The sequence below is a fragment of the Capra hircus genome, chromosome 10 (assembly GCF_001704415.2).
Source record: "Capra hircus breed San Clemente chromosome 10, ASM170441v1, whole genome shotgun sequence".
Classification (NCBI taxonomy): Eukaryota; Metazoa; Chordata; class Mammalia; order Artiodactyla; family Bovidae; genus Capra; species Capra hircus.
In genome coordinates this window covers 44,298,446-44,325,800 of record NC_030817.1, presented here as the reverse complement: position 1 = coordinate 44,325,800, position 27,355 = coordinate 44,298,446, and the positions used below count along the sequence as shown (strand labels likewise).

Here is a 27,355-nt window from a genome sequence, read left to right as displayed (position 1 = left end):
TCTTGAAATCGTATACTGCTTATGTAATCACTATAGGTTTTTCTGCTTAGTTAATTTTAAAAATGAGAGTGAGTATAAAAAGTTGAAATATTTCTTTGAATTTATGAATTGCCGTTGCAAATCAGTGACTATTTAGAAGAGCCTTAAATATCCAAGATGCTGTGTCATACTGACAGTAGATATATTATTGACTATGAACCTTTTCTTTCTTTCTTTTTTTAACAGAAACTTATTGGAGAAGTGTTTAATATTGTGAGCCAACAGTCAACTGCTCGACCTGGCTGTATTATTGAACTTGATGCAATAACCAACCAAGTAAAAACGTGTTTGTGAATTGGTGGTATTAACTTGCTTTATCCCAGAGTGCTTTACAGGCATATGATACACAGTTGAACCTTGAACGTGGGAATTAGGGGCACTGACCCTTCTCACTATAGAAAATTCACTTATAACTTAACAGTCGGCTCTCCACGTCCTCAGTGCTGCATCTGTATATCCAACTGGCTGCAGATCATGTAGTACTGTAACATTTACTATTGAAAAAATTCCCACCGAAGTGGACGTATATCATTCTTACGTGTTGTTCAGAGGTCAACAGTATTTCATTCAGAGAGTAATTCTGTTGTTTGATACTAAATACAGCCAACTTCTTTTGATTTCCGTAGTGAAAATTTATAATGATTTATGTACAGTACAGCTGCATAGAGGCTCAGTTTGTGTTTTTTTTTAATATCAATTTATTTAATTGGAGGTTAATCACTTTACGATATTGTATTGTTTTGCCATACATCAACATGAATCTGCCACAGGTATACATGTGTTCCCCATCCTGAACCCCCCTCCCTCCTCCCTCCCCGTACCATCCCTCTGGGTCGTCTCAGTGCACCAGCCCCAAGCATCCAGTATCATGCATCGAACCTAGACTGGTGATTTGTTTCATTTATGATATTATACATGTTTCAGTGCCATTCTCCCAAATCATCTCACCCTCTCCCTCTCCCACAGAGTCCAAAAGACTGTTCTATACATCTGTGTCTCTTTTGGTGTCTTGCATACAGGGTTATCGCTGCCATCTTTCTAAATTCCATATATTATTACTTACTTCAGCTCAGTAGATGCCTTTGGAGTGTTTGGCTTGTTAGGCTGGGTATTATATATTTTTTATGAGATGCATTAAAATGAAGATAGAAGTAGGATCAAAGCATGCATTTACTCTCTAATCACAGTTCTTTGATGTGGGCACTGTTCTTCCCTAGTTGACTTAGGAAAGAAGGAGAATGCTTTTGTCTATGGGGAGTTTGTAAATCCCATCATAGCCCTCAGGATATTTGTTTCTTCAGGGTCATGTTTATGTACTGAAGGGGATAGAGTAGTGTATTCATTCCAAATATGAAAAAAGGTTACTTTGGTGAGGAAGTTGCCAACAATTTTCAAACAAGGAAATGAAGAAAGAGCTGCCATATTTAAAAACAAATACAGAGTTAGGTCATTATTTTTTCATAGTCCTTGCACATTATATCAGGAAAAGTTTCCACCACTGTAGAGAAATGACCACATCAGCTCTTGGCAACAGAAATGTGGCTGCCAGACGTTACTAATTTCAGGAAACCCTTAACCTATAATTTCCTTTTTTTACTCCATAGGGATGTAGGAGAAGAGTGTATTAGCTTCATTCCCATAAATGTCTTAATTTTTAGTGAACTGGCTGTTAAATTCATTTCCCCAGTGTACCCCCTTCTCTACTCTTCACTATGGTATATTATTACAGACCTTTTTCACTTAGCATTTTGATTTTTACTTCATTCTTATTGAAGGATTTTTTCCCTTTCCATTTGTGGCTATCTTTATCACAAGGGCTGGTAGACTGCAAGCACTGACAAATGGCTTATGCTTATGAATTACAAACTTTAGAACTCATTCTACATTGGTTTCCAGTGTGCTGTATTATTTCTGTATCCATAAAGGTGTCACCCTTCCCTTTTCTCACATTTGGGCATCCCTGGTGGCTCAGTGGTAAAGAATCTGCCTTCTAGTTAGTCCCTGGGTTGGGAAGATCCCCTGGAGAAGGAAATGGCAACCTACTTACTCATGACAGGTGCCTGGCAGAGTACAGTCCATGGGGTTGCAGAAGGTTGGTTACAACTTAGCGACTAAACAACAGCAGCAACATTCTTCTTCCCTGGAGAGATGACTGTTTATGCTTTGACTGTGAAGGGATTTTTTTTTTTTTTTTAGTGTTTCTATATAGAGAGACATAAAAATACCTTATAATTTTCATTAAAAATTTGTTGGTCAATCTGATCAATAGTCCTTTAATTTCCTTCTCCTATGAAAGGAGGCTGATTTGCTTTATACCCTAAGATTGTAGCCCATCCATTGAGTGCCAGGATTATCACAGTTGCTTCCCCTCCTTGAAATCCATCGGATAGCCATCTAATTAATTGTCTTGACTTACTTCCACAGTACGTTTTTGTTTGGATTTAGCCTTTCTTTGAATTTCAGTTCACTTTTGTGATTCTGAGTAGCTATTTGTGAAATCTTTACTTTTCTTCTCTGTGTGGTCCCATGTGATTATGTAGAATCAGCTGATTGTGATGTTTCATCCATTCTTTTAGAAATCCTACTTACTTAAATGTAGATATATTTTTTCACAGATGTGTCATTCCCACTGGCTGTTATGGGATTCTTCATAATTCCTACCAGACAGAGTTTTTGGAAGTACTTTGAGGAATTTTCTGGGTTTTTTTTTTTCTGGTTCTCAAGTGGGATAAGAAAAAGGAACCTGTAGTAGTGTGCTTAATATGGTCTGCATGGCCTTCTCCATCCGGTCTTGAAACCTGTTTTTTTCTTTTTTTAATTTGTTTTCTGGCAGTATTTTTTTTTCCGAGATGCAAACCTATTGATTTCTTTTTATTAGTTTCATAGTTCTGCTATTGACTATAGAGTATTTGAAAGTAAATTATCTAATGATTTTTTCTCTTGTTTTTCCCACTATACTTAGTTATTCTATAAAGAACAGAAATTGTTGGATTTATTTCTTCTACATTAGGGTTCTTGGAGAGGTAGTGAGTGGAAGATATGGAATTGCAAAGATAAAACTTTACTTCTTTTCATATTTGTAGTGTGGCTCAAATACACAGTTGCTTCATGTGTTTCAAGAAGACTTCATTAGAGGATATAAACCACATAAGGAAGATATGGAAAAAAAGGAAACAGAAATATTTTTTCAACCATCCCAAGGTACTTTTAAAAAATAGTCTTGAGTTTGATACCTTAATCTTAAAAAAACTCTAAACTTTCACTGAGTTTAGGTCTTTTATCAAAAGTCATCACTCATGATTTTTTACAAATACACCAGTTCTGTCATTATTGTTTTTTTCTGGGTAAAGAACATATGTGGGTAAAAATTGGATATATTTATTTTTTAATTAAACTTTTAATTTTGTATTGGGATGTAACTGATTAATAATGCTGTGATAGTTTCAGGTGGACAGCAAAGGGACTCAGCCATACATACACATGTACCCATTCTCCCCCAACCTCCCTAAAAATTATGTTTTGAAAGATACTCTCACTGGTGACATAGCCTTTGCCAATAAATGTTATTTATGGAATATAGTTTAATTGTTTAAAAACTTAACCTTGATTGTTCAACACTACAGTTAAATTATTTTGATTGGTAGTAGGTATCCCTGTGGTATCTTAAGGAAGCCAATTAACTGTAGTATAAGTTTACTAAAGATTATTGATGACTGTAGAAGGAAGATATTATGTTGTATGGTATACCAGGAAACTCAGGTACTCTGAGCATTAAAGGTACTGTCTCATAGATATCCTGTCTGAAAGGTTGTATTTCCTCCTTCTTGAGAGAATGTAGTTCTCCTAAGGCCATTCAGGGGTGGGATGGGGAGGGAGGTTTAAGAAGGAGGGGACATATGTATATCTATGGTTGATTCATGTTGATGTATGGCAAACACCATCAAATATTATAAAGAAATTAACCTCCAATTAAAAATAAAATGTGCAAATGTAAACCATATGCTGTTTAGTTTAAACTTTTATTATTTAGCTTAAAATATTCCTTTTAGAGGTTACAACTTTGTAATTATAAAACATTCATGTTCTATTTGAAAGTGAAATTTGAAAATAGCCATACTGAGTAGAATACTTTCTGTTTGAAGGTAGAAAGATATTTCCTACTTTAAGAATTCATTTTCTGTAATGAATAGTTTTTAATTTTCGAAGAGTTTCCAGATACTTTATCTGGTTAAAGCTTGTAAGTATTAGAAGGTCATACTTTATTTTCTGAGTATAGCTTTTATTACAGAATTATGTATAGACTTTTAAGGAAGACATTTCTACTGAATTTGTATGGTTAATTTCATTTCCTTTAGTGGAAAATCAGAATGAGTTCCTGTACTCTGTGAGGCTAGCTCAGACATCAGCATGAATCAGCCATAGGTATACATATGTCTCCTTTGGTTTTTGTACAGTTTCCTCAATGTTCTTGATTTTATAGCTGTTTTCTTAAGGGACTTGAAGTGTGTGTTTCTCCTCTTGCCTTTCCCTGCTGCATTCTGTACACTGTTAAGTGCTTTGTTTTCGGCTGTGCTAGGCCTTTGTTGCTGCACGGGCTTTTCTCTAGTTGTGGCAAGTGGGGGCCATTCTCTAGTGGTACCTGGGCTTCTCATTGTGGGGCTTCTCATTGTGGTGGCCTCTCTTGTTGCAGAGCACAGGCTTTAGTAGTTGCAGCACATGGGCTCAGGAGTTACTGTTCCCGGGCTCTGGAGCACCGGCTCAGCAGTTGTGGTGCGTAGGCTTAGTTGCCCCAGGGCATATGGGTTCTTCCCAGACCAGGGATGAAACCCGCGTCTCTTGCATTGGCAGACAGATTCTTTACCACTGAGCCACCAGGGAAGCCCAGCATTGTTGGTTCTTAATTTGTTTGGATCCATATCCATATAGAGTCCACACATAGTGTTTCATTTCTAGGAGTCTTTTAAGCTAAAGTAATCCCCCTTTATACTCTTATCATGCCACTAATTTGTTTTAGAGAAAGTTATTTTATAGCAGTTTTTTCTGACCAGTTACTTGTGGATGTCATTTAAAATTTTTCCTGTGAAGTGCAAATGAGCTCTTATGTCCATCACAGAAGGACATAAGAAAGAACATAATGTTAGGATGTCTCATTTTTAGTGATGCTAGGATTCAGAAAATTCACCTGGTGCCGCCAGCGTAAAATATGCCAGCAGTCTGTTATCTCATGTTTTCTTCCATTGATATTGTTGCTTTTCAGTCAATTATTTCATTAAGGATTTTCAAGTATGATTTTCTAGTTTTATCAATTCTCATTTATTTATTAGCTGGAAAGCATTTGGAAGGAAAAGCTTTTCCTTATCCACAAGAGCTTTTTGGCTGTCTTGAAATAGAGTTCTTTTTAGAAAAGGCAGAGTAAGTGCTTAGTTCTTTCTCTTTAATTGATGAATTCAAAGGAGTTTGTTCCCAGGTTCCTGTTGGTGGTTATGGATGAATGTTGTTGTCTTTCTTTTTATTTTGTGTGTCATTATGAACCCATTTTAGAAAAACTCTTTATTGAATAATATGCATACAAAGATATATCAATCATTAATTTTTATATACTTAACATATTTCAGTCAGTGCAGTCATAATTTTAATGTTCACATTGTCCTGTATTAGACTGGTGAAGATACTTTCAGTTGGTCCCGAGTCCTTTTGACACAACCCATTAGTTTTGATAATTTGCTTTCTTTCAGGCACAGCAAGATATACCAGGCTTCTCTTGTAAATAGCCTTTGCAAGAATAGAGTCACCCCCCACCCCCAAATTGTTCCTTCCCATGGAGCATGGTATTCAGAGGCCACAATTTGCGTTTTAGCAGTGCTCCTTGCCAATGAATTGCCATTATGAGTTTTCATTTTTTTCTGTTCTTTCTTTTCATTGAATGAAATATTCTTTAAATTCTGTGGTGCTTTACAGTTTTCAAAAGTCTCACACCCATAACTTCATATAATGTACAGGTTTACATTTTTCAAGAAAGTTTTTGCTGTCCTTTGTAGATCTCATTATCCTATATGAAAAATGTAATTGTCAACAGGAAAAATTGTGTTCACAAATAATCTTTTCATAAAATGTAAATTTCTAAAAAGTCTCTTCTGTACCACCACAATCAGCCCTCTATCCATGACTGTCTTACATATCTTACATATAGAAAAAGCAGAATATATGTTTACTTCATTCTTTGCATTTAATTTCTAGTTTTCCATTTAAGGAGTTAGTGCCCCAGTTACTTCCAGGGACATCCAATGAGGCTGACTTGCTCCCTCTCTCCCTCTTGCTTTCTCTCTCTCTCTTCCTTTCATTTCTTCCTTTTGGTCCTTCTTGTCCTTCCTTTCTTCACTTATCATTAAGTGCCCTCTCATTTTTGGTATTTTTATGAATGTGTTTTAATAAAATTGTGTTCTTTTTTATTCTTTGTTGCTCAGATGGCCCAATCTTTGATCAGTAGGCATCCATTCATGTTGGCTTTTGTGCTTAATGATATAGCCCCATTAGTCTTTGATAGCCACTTAACTTTTAGCACAAAAGATATAAAACTGTTTCTAAACATCTTTTCTTCCGTTTCCTTCCAGTACATACCAAGAGATTTTGTTTAAACAAATGTCTTTCTCTTAACCCTATAGAAACATGTGAACATGTAAAGTCACTCAGTCGTGTCTGACTCTTTGTGACCCCATGGACTGTAGCCTACCAGGCTCCTCTGTCCATGAGATTTTCCAGGCAAGGGTACTGGAGTGGGTTGCCTATAGAAACATGTTAACTTAAATATTTCTTTTCCTTTAACAATAGGATATCGGCCACCACCATTTTCAGAAAAGTTCTTTCTAGTAGTAATTGAAAAGGACAGCGATAATTGCTCTATTCTCCACATGTGGCACCTTCATCTTAAATCCATACAGGCATGTTTAGGTAAGTAATTATATAACAATTTTATGTAGCGATAATATGAGATAAATTCATTTTTACTGGACATGCTTTAGGTTGGTTAACTCTTTAAAATGGTGATTCAGTGAACTATAAATTGAATTGCTGAGTTGAAGTATGTATATGCCAAACTTTTAATTATAGGGCCATAAATTGTTAATGAAACAGGTTAATCTAAAAACAAACCAAATGGGTACATTAGACGTATTGAATTAATAAATTTGATTGATTTTTAATTAGTTTGTACTAAAGGTCTATTATGACTCTGTTCTAGATACCATGTCTCTATAAGTCAGTTTTGCCTGTAAAATTAATATTATAATTTTTTGTTGGTTAATACACGCTATCATCTGATACTGTGCACATTTGCTATAGCATCTCTAAAAGAAGCAGATTTGCTATTTAGAAAAATGTGATTCTGAAGTTCAAAAGGGTGGAACTGATTTTGTGGAATATTAGGAAATACAGCAGTGATTAAAAAAAAAATTTCAGCCACACTTTTGCCATTCATATTCATATTGATGTTTTTGCAAACCAGAAGATGTATAATATGAAGTACAGAAATTGATTATGAATCTTTCTTTTTAAAACAAACTTTGACTTCCTGAGAGAGAATTTAAATGAATAATTGCATGGTTAGCCTTATCAAACTGCATCTGCCTTAAATTGATTAATCCAAAATTTTTGAGAGTTTTTAAAATTGATTTTTATATAATTTTAATGATTTTATACATACTAAACATTACAGAAAAATACTAGTGTATATGTTTTTTGTTCCCTTGGTAATCAACATCGTCATGTAACTATGTAAATAGCAGTTCTAACTGGGCCCTGAACTGGCATTGAAAAGCCAAATGATTCAGTAGAACCTTTACCCATGCCTGGTTGAGCCTAATCCTCTTGTGGTAGGAGGAATCCCCAAATCTTTTCAAAGCCTTTGGAGTTAATTCTTGGCATATGTGTTGTTTCACAGAAATGTAGGAGTCGAAGGATCTAAAATCTTGTCAGGAAGGGAATTTTATTTCTTTTTTTTAAATTGAGGTTGATAGCATTATATAAGTTTCATGTGTACAACAGTCAATTTGACTTCTATATACACGACAGTTTGCTCACCACCAAAAGTCTGGTTTCCATCTGTCACCATAGAGTTGACTCCCTTTACCCGTTTCACACCCCCCACCCACACACACACCCTTTTCCCCTCTGGTGACTACCAGTCTTTTCTCCATTTCTGTGTTAGTCTTTGTTTTGTTTGTTCATTTATTACTTAAAAATATTCCACATATGAGTGAAACCATATGATATTTGTGTTTTTCCATCTGACTTATTTCACTTACATAATACCCTCAAGGAAGAGAATTCTTAACCTACCAGAAAATATAGTATTTTCTAGAGATAGGCACAGAGGGTGAGATGAACATGCAAATATAATAAATAAATGTTGCAGAGTATCTCATACATGTCATAGAAGCACAAATAACTAAATCTGCTTAGAGATTTTTCACTTGACCTAAATTTGAAAGCTGGAAACTTTTTAAACAAAGATCAAGATCACTGTGCTTACAAAGCCATTCAACTAGTACTGTCTGAAGTTTGTCTGAAGTTTCCTATGTTCTTGAAATCGTGTTTATTGTTTCAGCATTTGATAGTTGATAGGTTGGTATTTTAGTGTCTTCTTTGCCACTAGCTAATTATAGGAGCTTAGGAAAATCATTAAGCTTTCCAAGTTTAAATTTCTTCATCTCTTAAGTGAGTCAGTATCTTGTTATTTGTCAGTTTGATTTATGACCTATCTCTTTCAGAAGCACCTCGGCTGCTTATTAATGCAGATTTCTGGAATCTACCCCAGAACAACTGACTCAGTGTTTCTATGTTTAGGCCTGAGAATCTTCATGTTAAAGCTTCCTCAAGTTTTTGATGTATTTTCAAGGTTGAAAACAGTGAAACTAGGGAACTTAAGTTTTTTTTCCTATATCTTAACATGTTGTGCTTCTTCACTGACAGTATCCCTGTGATGTAATTGATGATGCTAAGAAAGGGTAAAATAGTTTAAGAAAATTCTCTCAAGGAAAATTTTAAACTTGATCTTGTCTCCAGAACACTTTGAAGAAACTATATTTCTTATATTATAACAAAGTATTGTTCTAGTTCATGTACACAGTGATGATAGTAATGTATTTCATAATTTGTTTTCAAAGCTAAAGCTTCAGAAGGTGTTTCATCAGACAGTCTACTTTCAGTCCCTGGACAGAAGCATGTAGACTCTTCTCCAGAAACCTCTCCTAGCGTGAGCCCCATGTCACATTCCTCATCAATTGCCAACCTTCAAACTGCTAGTAAACTGATTCTGAGTTCTAGATTGGTATATAGCCAACCTCTTGATCTCCCAGTAGGAGTTGAAGTAATAAGAGCAACACCTTCAGCAGGTAAGATGTTAAAACTGGACACTTGTAGCTCAGAGCAGTCTTCAGTGCATAAGATGGATGAACTCTTCTGAAACAGGTGTAAAGTTGACACTAAAAGTTTTGTTTTCTAACAGACTCACAGACTTAGAAAATGAACTTATGATTACTAATAGGGGGAGGATGGAGGAAGGGATAGTTAGGGAGTGTGGGCTGGACATGTACACACTGCTGTATTTAAATGGATAACCAACAAGGTCCTACTGTATAGCACAGCACAGGGAACTCTGCTCAATGTTATGTGGCAGCCTGAATGGGAGGGGAGTTTGGAGGAGAATGGATACATGTATATATATGGCTGAACCCCTTTGCTATCCACCTGAAACTATCACAACATTGTTAACTAGCTATGAAAAGTGAAAGAAAGTGTTAGTCTCTCAGTCATGTCCGACTGTTTGTGACCCCATAGACTGTAGCCCGCCAGGCTTCTCTGTCCATGGAATTCCCCAGGCAAGAATACTGGATTGGGTAAGCATTTCCTTCTCCAGAGGTCTTCCTGACCTAGGGATCAAACCCACATCTCCTGAATTGCAGGCAGATTCTATATTGTCTGAGCCACCACTGCAGTATAAAATAAAAAATTAAAAAGAAAGATTTGTTTTCTACTAATGATTCATCTTTTTAGAAACATGTATATATTAGAAATTATTTCCTATGATAAATATAAAATAAATACAATCAGCTTGTCAGATTATGGTGTGAATGTTTTAATGCAGGGTTTCTTGCCTGCACTGTGGTTTCCAAGGAATTCTCCAGGCAAGAATACTGGAGTGGCTGGCCATTCATTCCCTTCTTCAGGGGATCTTCCTGACCCAGGGATCAAATCCACATCTCCTGCATTGAAGGCAGATTCCTTACCATCTGAGCTACCAGGGAAGCCCCCTATAAATAGGAATATTGTGATAGCAAAATTGCAAAGAATGTACATGTTCATATGTGAATTATTAAAGCTTTTTTTTTAAAAAAAAATTAAGGGTTTTCATCCACATTGTGCTGTTATTAAGTATGTTTAAACAGGAGTTGGCAGATACTTTGGGGGGAAAATACAGGATACAAGTTTATAGTTTGGTTTGTCTAAAGTGATACTGACTTTAGCAAGGCGGATAAAATAGTTTGGAGAGTAGGACTGACATCTGAGTTTAAAATGATCTGTCACTTGCGGAATTTGTGATTGAGGAGTTCCTAGAATAGTGGTTTTGAAGACTCAAAATCAGAGGTTCAAGACTATTCTGGTTACTGGTGAATGATTTTGAGTATGAGATTCTCTTACTCATCCCTAGCTTTTGAAACTTTCAAAGTGTTTGGAAAGGTTACGATATACTCAAATAAGTTTATTAGAATTAATAATGATAAATTCTATTTTGCAGGAACTTTATAAAATACTTTCAAACATCTTACTGGACAGTAACACTCCAAGGGAAGGAGTAACATAATCCCCATTAGATAGGTAGAACAGACTCAGATGTTTAAGTGGGTTTCCCACTGTTAGGAAGGTGTCGATAGACTGGAACTTGAATCCAGGCTTTCTGATCCCAGTCTTAATCACTGTTACCCCTCATGTTATAGTTGACAATAAATAGGAAGTGTTAATCTTTTGGCCATCAGGGATAAATATGATGGTTCTAGTTCAGTGTTAGGAGAGCATGAATTAAACCTGTGAAAAAGGTGAGATCTAATGTCTGTCTGGTTGACTGAAAGCATTTTGCAGTGGAGTAGATCTAGTGTCTGGATTATTTGAGGGCCAGTTAGAGGAATTTGAAGGGAAAATTCTAGTGACTGTTAATGTATTTATGATGAAAGTGATAAAAGATACAGCATGAAAGTCCAGTGAAGTATGTGTGGTAAAGATGTAATTTGTAGCAGATAACAAGTTTATTGATTGATTAAACTTTGACTTGTTTAATTGATTTTGAGTTTTATTTTAATGAAATATTTGATTTAGTAAAGGACTACAGAGTTATTCTGAACAAGTTCATAGTGGATTTGAATTAATCACATTCTAGACTTTGAGTATTAGCATATTATTTTGTGATTCTCTTATTATGATGACCTACTTTTTCTTTTTTAAGGACATTTGAGTTCCTCTTCAATTTATCCAGTGTGCCTTGCACCTTATTTAGTCGTTACAACTTGTTCTGACAATAAAGTACGCTTCTGGAAATGTTGTATGGAAACCAACCTACAGTGTAAAAGTGATGAGAAGGAAACCTATCATTGGAGAAGATGGCCCTTGATGAACGATGAAGGAGAAGATAATAGCAGTACAGTGAGCATCGTGGGAAGACCAGTTGCTGTTAGCTGTTCATACACGGGTCGCCTTGCAGTGGCTTACAAACAACCGATCCACCACAATGGTTTTGTTTCGAAAGAATTTTCCATGCATGTTTGCATATTCGAATGTGAATCTACTGGAGGGTCAGAATGGGTTTTAGAACAAACAATTCATCTTGATGATTTGGTCAAAGTTGGGAGTGTACTTGATTCACGGGTCAGTGTTGACAGTAATCTCTTTGTGTACAGCAAATCAGATGCACTTTTGAGCAAGGATAGATACCTTATTCCGAATATCAAACATTTAGTACATTTGGACTGGGTATCAAAAGAAGATGGTTCCCACATTCTCACAGTGGGGGTCGGTGCTAATATCTTCATGTATGGGCGGCTTTCAGGAATTGTGACTGAGCAAACCAATAGTAAGGATGGAGTAGCTGTCATTACTTTACCACTAGGTGGAAGTATCAAGCAAGGAGTTAGGTCACGATGGGTTCTTCTTAGATCTATAGACTTAGTGTCCTCTGTTGATGGTACACCTTCATTGCCTGTCTCTCTCTCTTGGGTAAGAGATGGGATCTTGGTGGTAGGAATGGATTGTGAAATGCACGTATACGCGCAGTGGAAGCACGCTGTCAGATTTGGAGACGTTGACACTGATGGTTCTGATGCAGAAGAGACAGCAATACAAGATCATTCTGCCTTTAAATCTAGTATGTTGTCAAGAAAAAGTATTGTTGAAGGAACGGCTGTTGCTGACGATGTATTTTGTTCACCAACTGTAGTTCAAGATGGTGGCTTATTTGAAGCTGCACATGTCCTTTCCCCTACTCTCCCACAGTATCATCCCACCCAGCTGTTGGAATTGATGGATTTAGGGAAAGTTCGCAGGGCCAAAGCTATTCTCTCTCATTTAGTCAAATGCATTGCAGGAGAAGTTGCAGTAGTTAGAGATGCTGATGCCGGAGAAGGAACTAAGCGACACCTCTCTCGGACCATCAGTGTAAGTGGCAGTACAGCAAAGGATACAGTCACCATGGGCAAAGATGGTACTCGAGATTACACTGAGATAGATTCTATTCCTCCACTACCCTTGTATGCATTGCTTGCTGCCGATCAAGATGCAACCTACAGAGTTTCAGAAGAAAGTACCAAAGTACCACAGAGCTATGAAGATCATGCAGAGAGTCAACCAGAGGACCAGTACTCAGAGCTGTTCCAAATCCAGGATATAACAACAGATGATATTGACTTAGAGCCAGAAAAGAGAGACAACAAATCAAAAGTAATAAATCTTTCTCAATATGGACCAGCTTACTTTGGCCAAGAACATGCTAGGGTACTTTCTAGTCATCTCATGCACTCAAGTCTACCAGGCCTTACCCGTTTGGAGCAGATGTTCCTTGTAGCTTTGGCTGACACGGTGGCTACCACCAGTACTGAGCTTGATGAAAACAGAGATAAGAGTTACTCAGGTAAATACTCTCACTAAAGATTTATAAAGTTTTTGTCAGTAGAACTATCTGTGTTATTTATATAATGACTCACGTATTAAATTGCAGTCTTTCTTTAAACCTTACAGGGAAATGTTCTCTCTAGTTGACAGTTAATATTAGGTAAAATGATCAGTTGTGAAAGAAAAGACAGTTGGGGTAGACTCTGACTTGTGCACATAACTTTATGTATTTGTGATATCTTTGTGCATCCTCACCTGAGTTTTTATCCTGAAACTCATATCATTTTGGACATACAGTCTTTTTTTTTTTTAACATATTGATTCCAATGGTTTATTTTTATTTTGCTTTTAGTGATAAAAATGGCCCATTTGTTAATTTTACTATTGAACCACCAGGTTTGTAAGGAGCGCCCCCCACCCCAACTCCCCCGGCACAACTTGTTCATCTTCACATTTCTAGGTACAAATAATTTTTTTATAATCACCTAATTTTCTCCAAAAAGTCTTGAGAAAGAGGTTTTCATACATTTTAATGTAACGCGTGTCTTGCGTAATTCATTCTGTAACCAGAAAAATTTTGGCCACCTCCTGAAACTAGATTCCATTCTTTCTTATGCAGATAGTTGAAGGTAATGGTGTTGATTCTAAATGATGACATTAGCAAAGGAAACCGAAAATGATTGATCATTCATTCATTCAGTAAATACTGTGGAGGAGTGAACAATTGCTCTGTGCCAGGAGCTTCATGTGCTTTATCATATTTAATTATCACAACAATCTGCTAGTAGGTAGCCATTATTATACTTGATTTTTTTAGAATAAGACACTGAGAGATTCCGGAACATATAAGGTCTCATAGATAGTAAATGGCAGAAGTGGGATTCAGATGTGGATAAATCATTGCCTCCAAGCCTGTACTCTTAATTATTTCACAGGATTTACAAGTTTGAGAAAAAAAGTCTGTTCCTAAAGCTACCTGGAATATCTCTCTTCATATAGACTTATGCCCTTACAATGTGTCTCCAAAGTTTTTTGTAGATTCAAATAACTAGTGACTTTTAGAGGATTTTGCCTATGACTTATTTTATAACTCTAGTAATTAAATTTTTTTTGAATCATTATGAGGTTGTGTGCAGTAGAGCAGGATCCTTCCCAGAAGAGCCTTAAGCCTTTGTTGCAAACTTAATATTTATTAATATATATTAGAGATTTTACTCTGGGGTATTAAGAAAATAGCTATGTCATAATCTGTGAAAAATAGTTAAAATTTTCAGATACGAAACTGTATCCTTAGTTAGGCAATATAAAAGTGGTTCCTCCTATCACAGACTTTCATGAGGTGGATAAGGCAGGAATGAATGTCTCCATTTCACAGGTGGGAAACTGAAGCTCAGAGATTACATAGTTACTTATCTCAGTTGATAGATTGTAAGTAAATGAATCCCTCCATTGTTCAGGTGAGACAACCTGGAGGTATTCCGGGCTCAGCCTTCTCTCACGCCCCAGTCTAGTCCGTTGGCATATGCTGTTAGTTCTGCTGTGTGGAGACTGCAGACATTTCTCATCACCTCTCCTGTTACCGCTCTGGTCCAAGTCACTGTCAGATCCTGCCTAATTACTGACAAAGCCTCCTAAAACTGGTTCATTCCTGTTGCCTCAGTCTGTCCGTCACATGGGAACTAGTGATTGTTTTAAAACAAAATCACCTTAAATCTCACCTCTGCTCAACAAACACTGATGGCTTCCCATGTCGCTTTAGAAGAAAAGCCAAATTCATCAGTGGCCTTCAAGGCTCCAGGTGATCGGTATTCACATCACTCTACTGCACTGGCTTCCCTGCTGTCCCACAAACACACCAGGTGTAGTCGTCTCAACATCTTTGTGCATACTGTTTCCCCTGCACAGAATACTTGTCTTCCAGATTTAGGCACCCTTCACTCCCTAACCACCTCAGATTTGTGCTGAAATGTCATCTTGGTGGAAAGTTCTTCCCTGGTCGCATAATATAAAATAGAACCCTCTTACTCCAGCACTCCCTTTTCTCCCAGTTCGGCTTTATTTCTCTCTGTAGCATCAATTTTCCACTAGACACATTACTTCTTAGTTGTTTGTGCCTGTCTCCTAAGATGTAAGCACCCTGGAAGTAGGGACCTTGCCTTATTCCTGCCAAATCTGCAGTACCTAAACTGTGCCTCTGATGTAGCAGATGCTTAATTTGTTGAACGGATACATGAATGAGTGTATGAACAAATACAGCTAATGGGAAGTAGAGCTGGAACTTTGACAGTTTAAGATGTTTTATTTTCTTCAAGAAAATATTTGATTCAGTACTCTTGAGTACTTCTAAATGGCAGTTACTGGGCTAGGTGCTGTTAGTATTTTTCTCTTTTTTTTATCCAACAGTGGCTATAATTTTGAGTAAACTTACCATGCTTTCATACCTCTGCTCAACTTTTGACTAAGAGCACATTTGTGAAATCAGAATTGAAGTTCAGCCTTAACTTGGTAACACTAGCCTGAGGAGTCAAATTTCAAATATGGATAGTACTGTATTTCATTTGAGCTAACCAATCTAGAAAATATTACCTATTTAATTATATAAAAAATAATTTTACTTTATTATGTAATTCCTAGTTTTTAAAATAGGAAAAATTCACATAGGAAATATTTTTATAAAATATACCTAACTATTAGTTTTTATTGGATTTCAAGTTTACTTTCCTTTTCATTTATTATGAGTAGCTCTAAGTACTATTATTACCTGTACTGATAGGTGCTCACATTTTTCGTAAATTTTTTCTTTTGACAGTTTTATTATATACATGTACTTATTGAGAAGCTATATGTATTGCTAAAGATATCGAAGTATTCAGAAAGGAATACACTCAAAAATATGTATTTTTTGTAAATTATTATTTAATGTTTATTTTCTAACTTTCCATTGGTTTGTGACCTGTTGCGTTCCTTTTTCCTTAAATTTATTTACTCTTTAAAGGAAGAGACACATTGGATGAGTGTGGTTTACGGTACTTATTGGCGATGCGCTTGCACACTTGCCTTTTGACATCGCTGCCTCCTTTATACCGAGTACAGCTACTTCATCAAGGTATTGTTTGAACCTTTGTGCAATTTTTATTTCATATTGAAGTGGTTGGTATATTCACTGTTGTGTATAAACATTAGATAAGTCATCACAGGCCTACCCATCACTAGCCTTAAGATCTTCCTGTCACAGGGTACCCACTTACCCTTTTACTGTGTTATTTTTCAGCTGTACTCTGTGACTTTTGCTCATCTGTCTCAGTTTCTCAGACTTCAGTCATCAAAAGTCATAGTAGTTTAGGAGTAAACTGGGTAGTCTGGTTTTACAACCTAAAGTGTTCCTGAATTTCTATGATATCTGATACGCTTTCTTTAAAAATTTTGCCCTATGCATTGTTACTTGTGTTTACTTTAATATAAGCATTATGTTCTAAGTTATTTACTCACAACTAAAGCTGATGTTTTAGGAATATCTGCCATATAGTAACCCAGTAGATTTGCATACTTCCAGCATACTGCCACTCTGATTTAAGATATATAGACTTATATCAGCCCCCTAACTTAGAGATTAAAAAATCAAAACTGTAGAGTTTAAAGTGACCTGGCATGATAAAGGTTGTTTATTATTAGAGTTTGAATTAGAATTCCAGTGTAGTGGGCTGTGTCCCTTTTGAAACCAGCATCTTGGATATAGCCCCATAAAATATTGTTTAGTACTATAGGACCTAGAATATCAGGCTTTATAGTTCATTATTCTTACCCATAGTACTTACCCTTTACTGTAAATAAATGCTTTTTCTGAAAATACGATTCTAGCAGCTGTCTAATAGTCTATCATGTTTTTAAACTATAATGCATCTGTCCTTTTTTTCTAAAAATACAAATTTTGCTGTTTTTTTCTTACTTGAATTATCATGCTACTGAATGACCTTACAACTTTACATATAAATATTCATATATATCTAATTACTTCCTCATATTAGTTTTCTAGTGGTGAAACTACTGAATCAAAGGGCTTGAAAATTCTTAACACTTATAAATATTGCTACTTTCAGAAAGACTGTGCTAACTTAAATTCCCAGAACCAATGTTAATGATGCCAAAACTCAACTCATTGCAATACTTGATATTATCATTTAGAACAATCTATGCCATTTGGAATAGGTTAAAAAATGGTATCTCAAATTTTAGTTTTAATATTTAAAATTTTAGTTTTAAATGATGGTCAGATGGTACTGAATCACTTAATGACAATTATGTACATTACCTAAGGAGATTTAAAACACCTCAAATTGCTAAAGCTTTGTCAAATTCCATTTTCCCTTTAGTACAGTTAAAACACTGGAGATGAGAAAAGTGACTGGTATTGTCGGTGATGGTCTGGGGAACAGTTTTCAGGGAGAAACTTAAGTAGCTAGTTGTTGTTCAGTCACTAAGTTGTGTTTGACTCTTGTGACCCCATGAACTGCAGCACATCAGGCTTCCCCATCCTTTACTATCTCCCAGAGTTTGCTCAAATTCAGGTCCATTGAGTTGGTGATGCCATCCAACCATCTCATCCTCTGTCCCTCCCTTCTCTTCCTGCCCTTAATCTTTCCCAGTATCAGGGTCTAAGTAGCTGGTAGACAAGCTAAAGAAGAACAAAGATATATTGCAAAGAATAGCCTGATGTTGGTAGACAAAAATAAGTGCCTGTTGGTGTGCTTGGTTTTTTTCTTCTTAATACCTTTTTCCTAATAGTTAGGTTTCCAAATACAGTCGCTGCTCTCTTAATCTTATTTTTGAACCAAATTCCTCTGACATGCCTGTGTGTATTTTGGTTTCCCTTTAGTTAAACCAAAAATTTAATCAGTGAAATTCATTTAAGGGTATAGGGTATATTTTATATCGTTATTTTATATTAAAATATTTGTGTCAGCAAAAGTATGCATTTTGCATTGGCTTATAATAGCAATTTCTAAATCAGTATTAATTTTTTAATAGTTATTTTATACACTTAACTATTTCTTAAACCAGACAGATTAGATGGTGGTGGTGGTTTTGTTGCTAAGTCGTGTCTAACTTTTGTGAACCCGTGGACTATAGTCTGCTAGGCTCCTCTGTCCATGGGATTCTCTAGGCAAGAATCCTGGAGTGGGTGGCCATTTCCTTCTCCAGGGAATTTTCCTGACCCAGGAATCAAACCCAAGTCTCCTGGATTGTAGGCAGATTCTTTACCAACTGAGCTGTGAGGAAAGCCCCAGACAGATTTAAATAGAGAATTAATCTGCATTTTAGGATCTGACAAAATACAAATTGATGTTTTTAACTTTTGTTCATTTTCCTCTACATTTATGGTGACAGTTAAGGCTTTTTGCATTGATTTTGTAATACGATTTCAAACACAGTTGTATGTAAATGGTAGCAATGAGAAATGTGTTGAGAGTCCTGTGTAGTAGTAATGTGACTATGAGACTGTCATTGGTCTCAGGCATTTCTTTGTTTCCAAAGGGATTCTCACGGATGGCTGGTTTGACTGTCTGGCTTCTTTCCTGGATCCTCAGGGCTCTTCCGGTAGCATTCTCACTGTCTCACATCACTCTGTGGGTCATTTCTGTCATGTTTCTTTTTCACCTGCTCCAAGTGGAATAAAGCCAGTCATTCAGCTGTTGACAGACTCATGGAGGGTGTCACTAAATCCATTTTGTTGCCTCTAATACAGCCTAGATCCCTGTCAGTTTTTTTTTTTGTTAATCAGGGCAAAAAAAGTATTTGCTGTATATCATTAGTAATTAGGCAGCTTAAAACTCTTTTTTTAAAGGAGACACCAAAGACAGAGGAATGTGCCTCCTAACAGTTCTTCCCTGGGGCTGTCATTAAGGTTGGAGTTTGCTCTTAGATAATACGTGTAGCTTCTTGGCCAGAGGGATGGATGGGGCAGTTTTCAGTGTCCAGTAGTGATGGATATGGTCTGCAAGCAGGTGGCACTGTGAAATGGGACCTACATGTTCATGGAGCACATAGGCTTGACCAGACCTTTTATTCTTGATTGGTTTTGGTATGTGTGAAAATGTATGAATGGCTCAATATTCAAATGTCTTTCTTTCTAGTGATTAGGTTTTAATGTTTCCATTCTTCCAGTAAATACATTTCAAAAAAAGAATTTGGTTTTGTGTTCCCTGTCAGTGATCTTGTATTTAGATACTTACACTATAAAAGTCTGAATGAAGAAATCCCCTTTCATACTTTTTTTTCTGCTTGAAAATTCTTTCCAGTAGGAATAAATACATGAGTATGTAGAAAATTATTTTTGTTTGTTTTGATAGAGTTCTGATGCTTATTATTTTGTGTTTCTAATTTAGGTGTATCTACTTGCCATTTTGCCTGGGCTTTTCATTCTGAGGCTGAGGAGGAGCTGATTAATATGATTCCAGCAATTCAGAGAGGGGACCCTCAGTGGTCTGAGTTGAGAGCTATGGGAATAGGTTGGTGGGTCAGGAATATCAACACTCTTCGAAGATGCATTGAAAAGGTAAGTGTATGTCATTGAGTTAAGTATTTTCTTACAGCATAAAAGATATTATCTTCCAGAAAACCTGTGGTGAAGGATTCATACAGATGAATCTTGAGATCTTGAGAATTTCTTAAATAAAAATTTTTGGACATTTCTGAATCTTAACCTTTATAAACTCTCCATTCAGTATATCAGTTGTCTTTTACCATATATACTAAGTATATAATACTTATGCCATATATACTAAGTATATAATACTTATGGAATATAGTATATTCTGCTATCAGTTGAGATGTGTCCCGGTTTAGAAAAATACAAACTGTATGTCAGTTATATACATTAGATAGAAAAAACATTGTTTGTATAAAACAGATTCTCTGCATGGCTAGGTTAATACATAACAAACTTCCTTTGCACATTTAAAATACCATTCAAAAAGTTTTGATTTATGGCACTTGAGGAAGATATCTATGGCAGCAAATGAAACATGCTATACATTTTAAGATGGGTTTTTGAAATCAGTTTTCTAGTAGAAAAAAAAGGTTAAAAAATTTTTAGTAGAAGCTGGAAGTTATTTCAGTGTTGGCAGAAACTGACCATGACTGAGCACTTTTTGTGTACCAGGCTTGGTTCTAGTTGCTTTTCATAAAATATTTCATGTTATCTTCTCATCAGCTGCATGTTACTATCTCGATTTCCACCTGATAGAACTATGACTCAGAGAGGTTGGGTAACCAGTCCACTGAAGTTCTCAGAAGTACAATTCTTGACACATTTGTGGAGTATGAATTCATTTCTTTCGAGAGGAATTTACTCCTCTAAAGTAGTAGTTCTCAAATTTTAGTGTCTGACGAATCACCTGGCAAACTTATTTGAAACACACATCCCTCACTTCCATTCTCAGAAATTTTTTTTTGTTTTTTTGTTTGGCCACACTGTATGGTTTGGGGTAGTTAATTCCCAGACCAGGGATTGAACCTGTGCCCTCAGCAGTGAAAGTGGCGAATCCTAACCACTGGACAACCAGAGAAGTCCCTGTTAAATTTTTTCCATATCCTGAAGCAAAGGGAAAATGGGGAGATCATATTTTCTCTGAAATGTTCAGATATTGCCTACAAAGTCTCTTTAGTTTTTTATCAACAATGTGTTTTGTCATTATAAATTGAGTATTTTTATAATATATATAATTAATTTACACAAGTAATTTATCTCTTAAAGTTCAATCAAAAGGATATGTAAGATTTTTTCTCTTGAAATGTATAAGTCATTAACTGAAGATGAATAAAAATTCTTGTAAAAATTATCAAATATTGAAGTACTAAAATAATTGAAGGCAGAGAAAATGCTTAAAAAGGGGGAAGAGAAATAAAAGCACTGAAAGTAAAGCATTTTTGTGATGTGACTTTTAGGTATCTTCTCCTGTCTCTCCCATGCCTTGGTAGCGTTCTACTCTACCATCAGGCAATGTTAGCTGAAAAAACATATCGTTTCGCTTCTAAACTTAGTTTTATGCAGATGTTAGCTTGGTAGGTTTGAGAAGTATATGGTCTGCATGTTACTGTGTTCGAAACAGTATGATATATACAATAATGTTACTGGGTTAATAATTTTTAAATTTACATTGAGTTCATTGGTTCTGCATAATTTAGCAAGTTTGGCCATATGGCTCAAAGGCAGTTGTCTGTTTTGGTATGTGGGGAATTATGTATTCATTAAGACTTTTTTCTCATGAAATTTCTAAGAACTAAAATTTGAAGGCTGTTCAAAATAACAGAGCTTCAACCATCTATATTTTAATTACATGCCAGAAAGCATGTGACAGTCCTTCAGAACTGTCAAATTTGATTGAAAAATACCAAGTTATGTTTGTTTTTTTAAAAAAAGAACATTTATTTTTGCCTGTAGTTTTTTAAATGTGTTTGTGTGAGTATAATTGATACTTGTTCATAGATGTCTATCAATATTATGAAATCACATATATATGTGTATATATATATACCATAGAAGTCAACATTTTAACTTTAACAAAACATTAAGGAATTTAATATGCTTTATTTTTAAGAAAAGGTCTCACCAGGAATTCTCTGGTAGTCCAGTGGTTAGGACTCTGTGCTTCTACTTCTGGGGGCCCAGGTTCAATCCCTGGACACAAAACTAAGATCTGGCAAGCTGAGCAACACAGCCAAAAAGAATAAGTCATGTCTATCAAATATTCTGCCTTCTTTACTGTTTCCTATGTTAGTTTTATCACTATCTGGTTCCTAATGCCTTTTGCACCCCTTATTTACTGTGTGACCTCAACTAATTCAGTTAACCTCCCTGTGTCTCAGTTGCCTCATGTAAAAGGGGGATAGTAGTAGTACTTCTTGGATCATGGTGATTCAGTAAGACAAATGAAAAGTGCCTGGTACATGGTAAGTAGTCAGTAAATACTAGCTGCTGTTACTGTTTTTATTGTAATTACAGGTATGCCAAGGGTTGTCTCTAGGAGCGTGTGTTATAAACTACTGCAGACTATGGAAGAGAGTCGGTTCTTCCCATCTTCATAGTTTCTGTCAGCCATGGAAGTAGTAGGGAAACATTAATTGTTGTAATTCTTTTATCAAATAGTTAATTCAGCTTTTTATTGACCATTTAGGTTGCCAAAGCTTCTTTTCAGCGTAACAATGATGCCTTGGATGCTGCATTATTCTACCTTTCAATGAAGAAGAAAGCAGTTGTGTGGGGTCTGTTTAGGTAAATTGCTTCAACACTTAATATGATTTAATGGAATTAAGATTGTGCTGTGAATCGAAGATGTAACACTTTTGAAAGTACTTGGATAAATCAGTTTCCTTATTTGTGCCTTGGTTCCTTTATTTGAGAAAAATAAGCACTGTATTATTTGAGCTTAACTAAAGAGTGGGATATTGTTAAAAAATAAGTTGATGAAAACAACTGGGAAAGTAGAGTGCTCTTGCTTCCTACTTATGTGTATGTATTTTGAGTTTCCTCCTTATTAGAAGAAATGAAGCGAAGCTTGATAACAAATACATCTCACTAAAGTTGTTACTGTTCTTCTTTTAGCTGGCTGTTTGAGATTTTCATTGTCTATTTTCATATATTCTGTACAGGATTAAATATTTTAAATTTGGTTTAACCACTTATGTTTGTGCTCTGATACCCAGGTCACAGCATGATGAAAAAATGACAACATTTTTCAGCCACAACTTTAATGAAGATAGATGGCGTAAAGCTGCTTTGAAAAATGCTTTCTCTTTGCTTGGGAAACAACGCTTTGAACAATCTGCTGCTTTTTTCTTGCTAGCTGGTTCATTGAAAGATGCCATTGAGGTATGACTGAGAAGATGTGCTATGAAATACCTATAAGAGCTTGAAAATCTGGGAAGGTCATAGAGGAGATTGTAATGTTTGGTCATGTGTTTGTAAGGATAGAGGGTAGAGAATGAACACAGAGGTTATAACTATGCCACATTTCACTGTGACAATGGAATTATAAACAGACGCAAGTGAGAAGCATAAATGGGACATTTTATATAGAGAATACTGCATTTCAAGGTAAGTATATGCATTTCAATTATAAATATATAGAAAAAATGGTTTATGAATATCTTCTTCCTGGCCATCTTGTGATGCTAAACTATTCAAAGTATGCACAGGTCAGAGTCCCCTTACTTGGTATAGACAGGCAGATATTTTAAGTTCTTTTTCTTCTAAATGAAATTCATAGCTAAAGAACTGAGATGCAGTTTGTACTGTTTTGTAGTCATCTTAGATATTGGAAAGTGAGTGGGAAGAGATAAAACTTTGCATTTTTGGATATAGAATCTTGATAGCTGATCAAGAGAGTAATTACAAATATTTCTATTTATGAGATAGTCTTCTTAGGATATCAGTTATAATGAATAATCCAAACAGATGAAGGAAAAGTGTAATTGGAAATAATACATCATAGAAAATATCCAACAAAGTGAAAGTACTCTATGTATAGTATTAGTCCTATTTTCAAAATTATCTCAAGGTATGTAACTTTTTAAAATAGCAAATATTTATAATTTTCAAATGGGAAGTTTAGCCTAGAAAATACTCAGGCAAGAAGAGAAATATTGATTGAGATGCTCATATTGCCTGAAGGATCTCAAATTCTCAGATGAGTAGTTATTTTAGAATACAAACTCAAGAGAGAGTAAGAATAGCGTATGTAGCTTTATTTCTTAAGCTACTTGCTATGTAAATAGAAGATTCTTTTAATATAGTAATAACAGAACTGGACATGGAACAACAGACTGGTTCCAAATAGGAAAAGGAGTATGTCAAGGCTGTATATTGTCACCCTGCTTATTTAACTTCTATGCAGAGTACATCATGAGAAACACTGGGCTGGAAGAAGCATGAGCTGGAATCAAGATTGCCAGGAGAAATATCAATAACCTCAGATATGCAGATGACACCACCCTTATGGAAGAAAGTGAAGAGAAACTAAAAAGTCTCTTGATGAAAGTGAAAGAGGAGAGTGAAAAGGCTGGCTTAAAGCTCAACATTCAGAAAATGAAGATCATGGCATCTGGTCCCATCACTTCATGGGAAATAGATGGGGAAAGAGTGACTGACTTTATTTTTCTGGGCTCCAAAATCACTGCAGGTGGTGACTGCAGCCATGAAATTAAAAGACGCTTACTCCTTGGAAGGAAAGTTATGATCAACCTAGACAGCATATTAAAAAGCAGAGATATTACTTTGCCAACAAAGGTCCGTCTAATCAAGGCTATGGCTTTTCCATTGGTTATGTATGGATGTGAGAGCTGGACTGTGAAGAAAGCCAAGTGCCAAAGAATTGATGCTTTTGAACTGTGGTGTTGGAGGAGACTCTTGAGAGTCCCTTGGACTGCAAGGAAATCCAACCAGTCCATCCTAAAGGAGATCAGTCCTGGGTGTTCATTGGAAGGACTGATGCTGAAGCTGAAACTCCAATACTTTGGCCACCTCATGGGAAGAGTTGACTCATTGGAAAAGACCCTGATGGCTGGGAGGGATTGGGGCAGGAGGAAAAAGGGATGACAGAGGATGAGATGGCTGGATGGCATCACCGACTAGATGGACATGAGTTTGAGTGAACTCCAGAAGTTGGTGATGGACAGGGAGGCCTGGTGTGCTGTGATTCATGGGGTTGCAGAGTCGGACATGACTGAGCAACTAAACTGAACTGAAGTGTGTTTTTATATGGGAATATATTTGGAAATTAAGAGGAACTGATTATATAAAGTCAAATATCACAGGTGTTATTTAATTTTAAAACAAACCTTTTTTAATCCAAGTCTGAGATGGTACTGATATACCTTCTTTTATGCTTATTTTATAAATGAACTTTCTAGGTTGGAAGCTCCTAAGTTCTCAGTTCAGTCGCTAAGTTGTGTCCGACTCTTTGCGAACCCATGAATCGCAGCACACCAGGCCTCCCTGTCTATCACCAACTCCCGGAGTTCACTCAAACTCATGTCCATTGAGTCGGTGATGTCATCCAGCCATGTCATCCTCTGTCGTCCCCTTCTCCTCCTGCTCCCAAACCCTCCCAGCATCAGGGTCTTTTCCAATGAGTCAACTCTTCCCATGAGGTGGCCAAAGTATTGGAGTTTCAGCTTCAGCATCAGTCCTTCCAATGAACACCCAGGACTGATCTCCTTTAGGATGGACTGGTTGGATCTCCTTGCAGTCCAAGGGACTCTCAAGAGTCTTCTCCAACACCACAGTTCAGAAACATCAATTTTCTGGCGCTCGGCTTTCTTCACAGTCCAGCTCTCACATCCATACATAACCAATGGAAAAGCCATAGCCTTGATTAGACGGACCTTTGTTGGCAAAGTAATATCTCTGCTTTTTAATATGCTGTCTAGGTTGATCATAACTTTCCTTCCAAGGAGTAAGCGTCTTTTAATTTCATGGCTGCAGTCACCATCTGCAGTGATTTTGGAGCCCCCAAAAATAGTCAGCCACTCTTTCCACTGTTTGCCCATCTATTTCCCATGAAGTGATGGGACCAGATGCCATGATCTTCATTTTCTGAATGTTGAGCTTTAAGCCAGCCTTTTCACTCTCCTCTTTCACTTTCATCAAGAGACTTTTTAGTTCCTCTTCCCTTTGTGCCATAAGGGTGGTGTCATCTGCATATCTGAGGTTATTGATGTTTCTCCTGGCAAACTAAGTTCTAGTTTCTTAAATTTCTTGCTATTTCTTAGTCACTCTGTCAGCCTCTGGACCTCTTTCCTCTACTCTGATAACATAAATAGTGTATAATTTCAGGAGTTCGGTGGGATATTTCATATCTCTAAATAATTATCATTAAATAAGTATTTCTTAATATTTAAATTTATAGGTATGTCTTGAAAAAATGGAAGATATCCAGCTAGCCATGGTAATTGCCCGTTTATATGAATCTGATTTTGAGACTTCTTCCACTTATCTGTCCATCCTAAATCAGAAGATTTTGGGTTGCCAAAAGGATGGCTCAGGATTCGATTGTGAAAGATTACATCCTGATCCTTTCCTCCGTAGTCTTGCTTACTGGGTAATGAAAGATTACACCCGAGCATTGGACACGTTATTAGAACAGACACCGAAGGAGGATAATGAACATCAAGGTAGGACATTCTGTGGGTTTCTCTTTTTTCTTTTTTAAAAGGCAGTTTCTGAATAGATAATACATATACTTAGATAATACACACACACACACACACCCACACACCCACACCCACACCCACACACCCACACACACACACCCACACACACACACACACACACACACACACACACCCCCACCCACCCACCCACCCACCCACCTCATCGTTGAGAAATGAGTATCAAAATTTTTTGTGTGGCTAGAGGTTCAGTCACTTACTCCCTGTGATTGAATCCGGCATTTTGTTGTCATAATTTTAGTAGTACTAAGAAGACTTCACACACGTTTTTACTCTCATAGCTATATATCAAGGTATATAAGATTACCATACTGTTCTAATTTCAGAAGCATACAGCATGTTCCCACCTTACATAGCTCTTTCTAACTTACTTCACTCTGTATAATAGGCTCCAGTTTCATCCACCTCATTAGAACTGATTCAAATGTATTCCTTTTAATGGCTGAGTAATATTCCATGGAATTTAGAAAGATGGTGACAATGACCCTATATGCAAGACAGCAAAAGAGACACAGATATACAGAACAGTCTTTTGGACTCTGTGGGAGAAGGCAAGGGTGGTATGATTTGAGAGAATAGCATTGAAACATGTATATTATCATATGTGAAACAGATCACCAGTCCAGGTTTGATGCATGAGACAGGGTGCTCAGGGCTGGTGCACTGGGATGACCCTGAGAGATGGGATGGGGAGGGAGGTGGGAGTGGGGTTCAGGATGGGAAACACATGTACACCCATGGGTGATTCATGTCAATGTATGGCAAAACCCACTACAATGTTGTAAAGTAATTAACCTTTTTTTTGCAAAGAAAAAAAAAAAAGAAAAAACCCAATATGGTCCTTGTTGTATTTATGTACATATGTCACACACACGTACTGTGTGCACACACAGACTGTGTCTGGTTTCCCACACCCTCTCCCTTTTTTGTTTTCTGG

The 27,355-nt window shown here is 36.4% G+C and overlaps 1 protein-coding gene across 2 annotated transcripts in view; it reads left to right on the top strand.

The window, feature by feature from the left end:
• DMXL2 (Dmx like 2) overlaps window positions 1–27,355 on the top strand; it is a 181,059-nt gene that overhangs the window by 115,070 nt on the left and 38,634 nt on the right. For both annotated transcript variants that reach the window (XM_018054197.1, XM_005685773.3), the window contains exons 14-23: window positions 226–315; window positions 3,123–3,240; window positions 6,868–6,987; window positions 9,201–9,428; window positions 11,534–13,210; window positions 16,187–16,297; window positions 19,575–19,744; window positions 22,365–22,462; window positions 22,894–23,059; window positions 26,097–26,361. In XM_018054197.1, coding sequence (XP_017909686.1) covers window positions 226–315; window positions 3,123–3,240; window positions 6,868–6,987; window positions 9,201–9,428; window positions 11,534–13,210; window positions 16,187–16,297; window positions 19,575–19,744; window positions 22,365–22,462; window positions 22,894–23,059; window positions 26,097–26,361 — 3,043 coding nt within the window. The remainder of the gene's footprint in view (window positions 1–225; window positions 316–3,122; window positions 3,241–6,867; window positions 6,988–9,200; window positions 9,429–11,533; window positions 13,211–16,186; window positions 16,298–19,574; window positions 19,745–22,364; window positions 22,463–22,893; window positions 23,060–26,096; window positions 26,362–27,355) is intronic.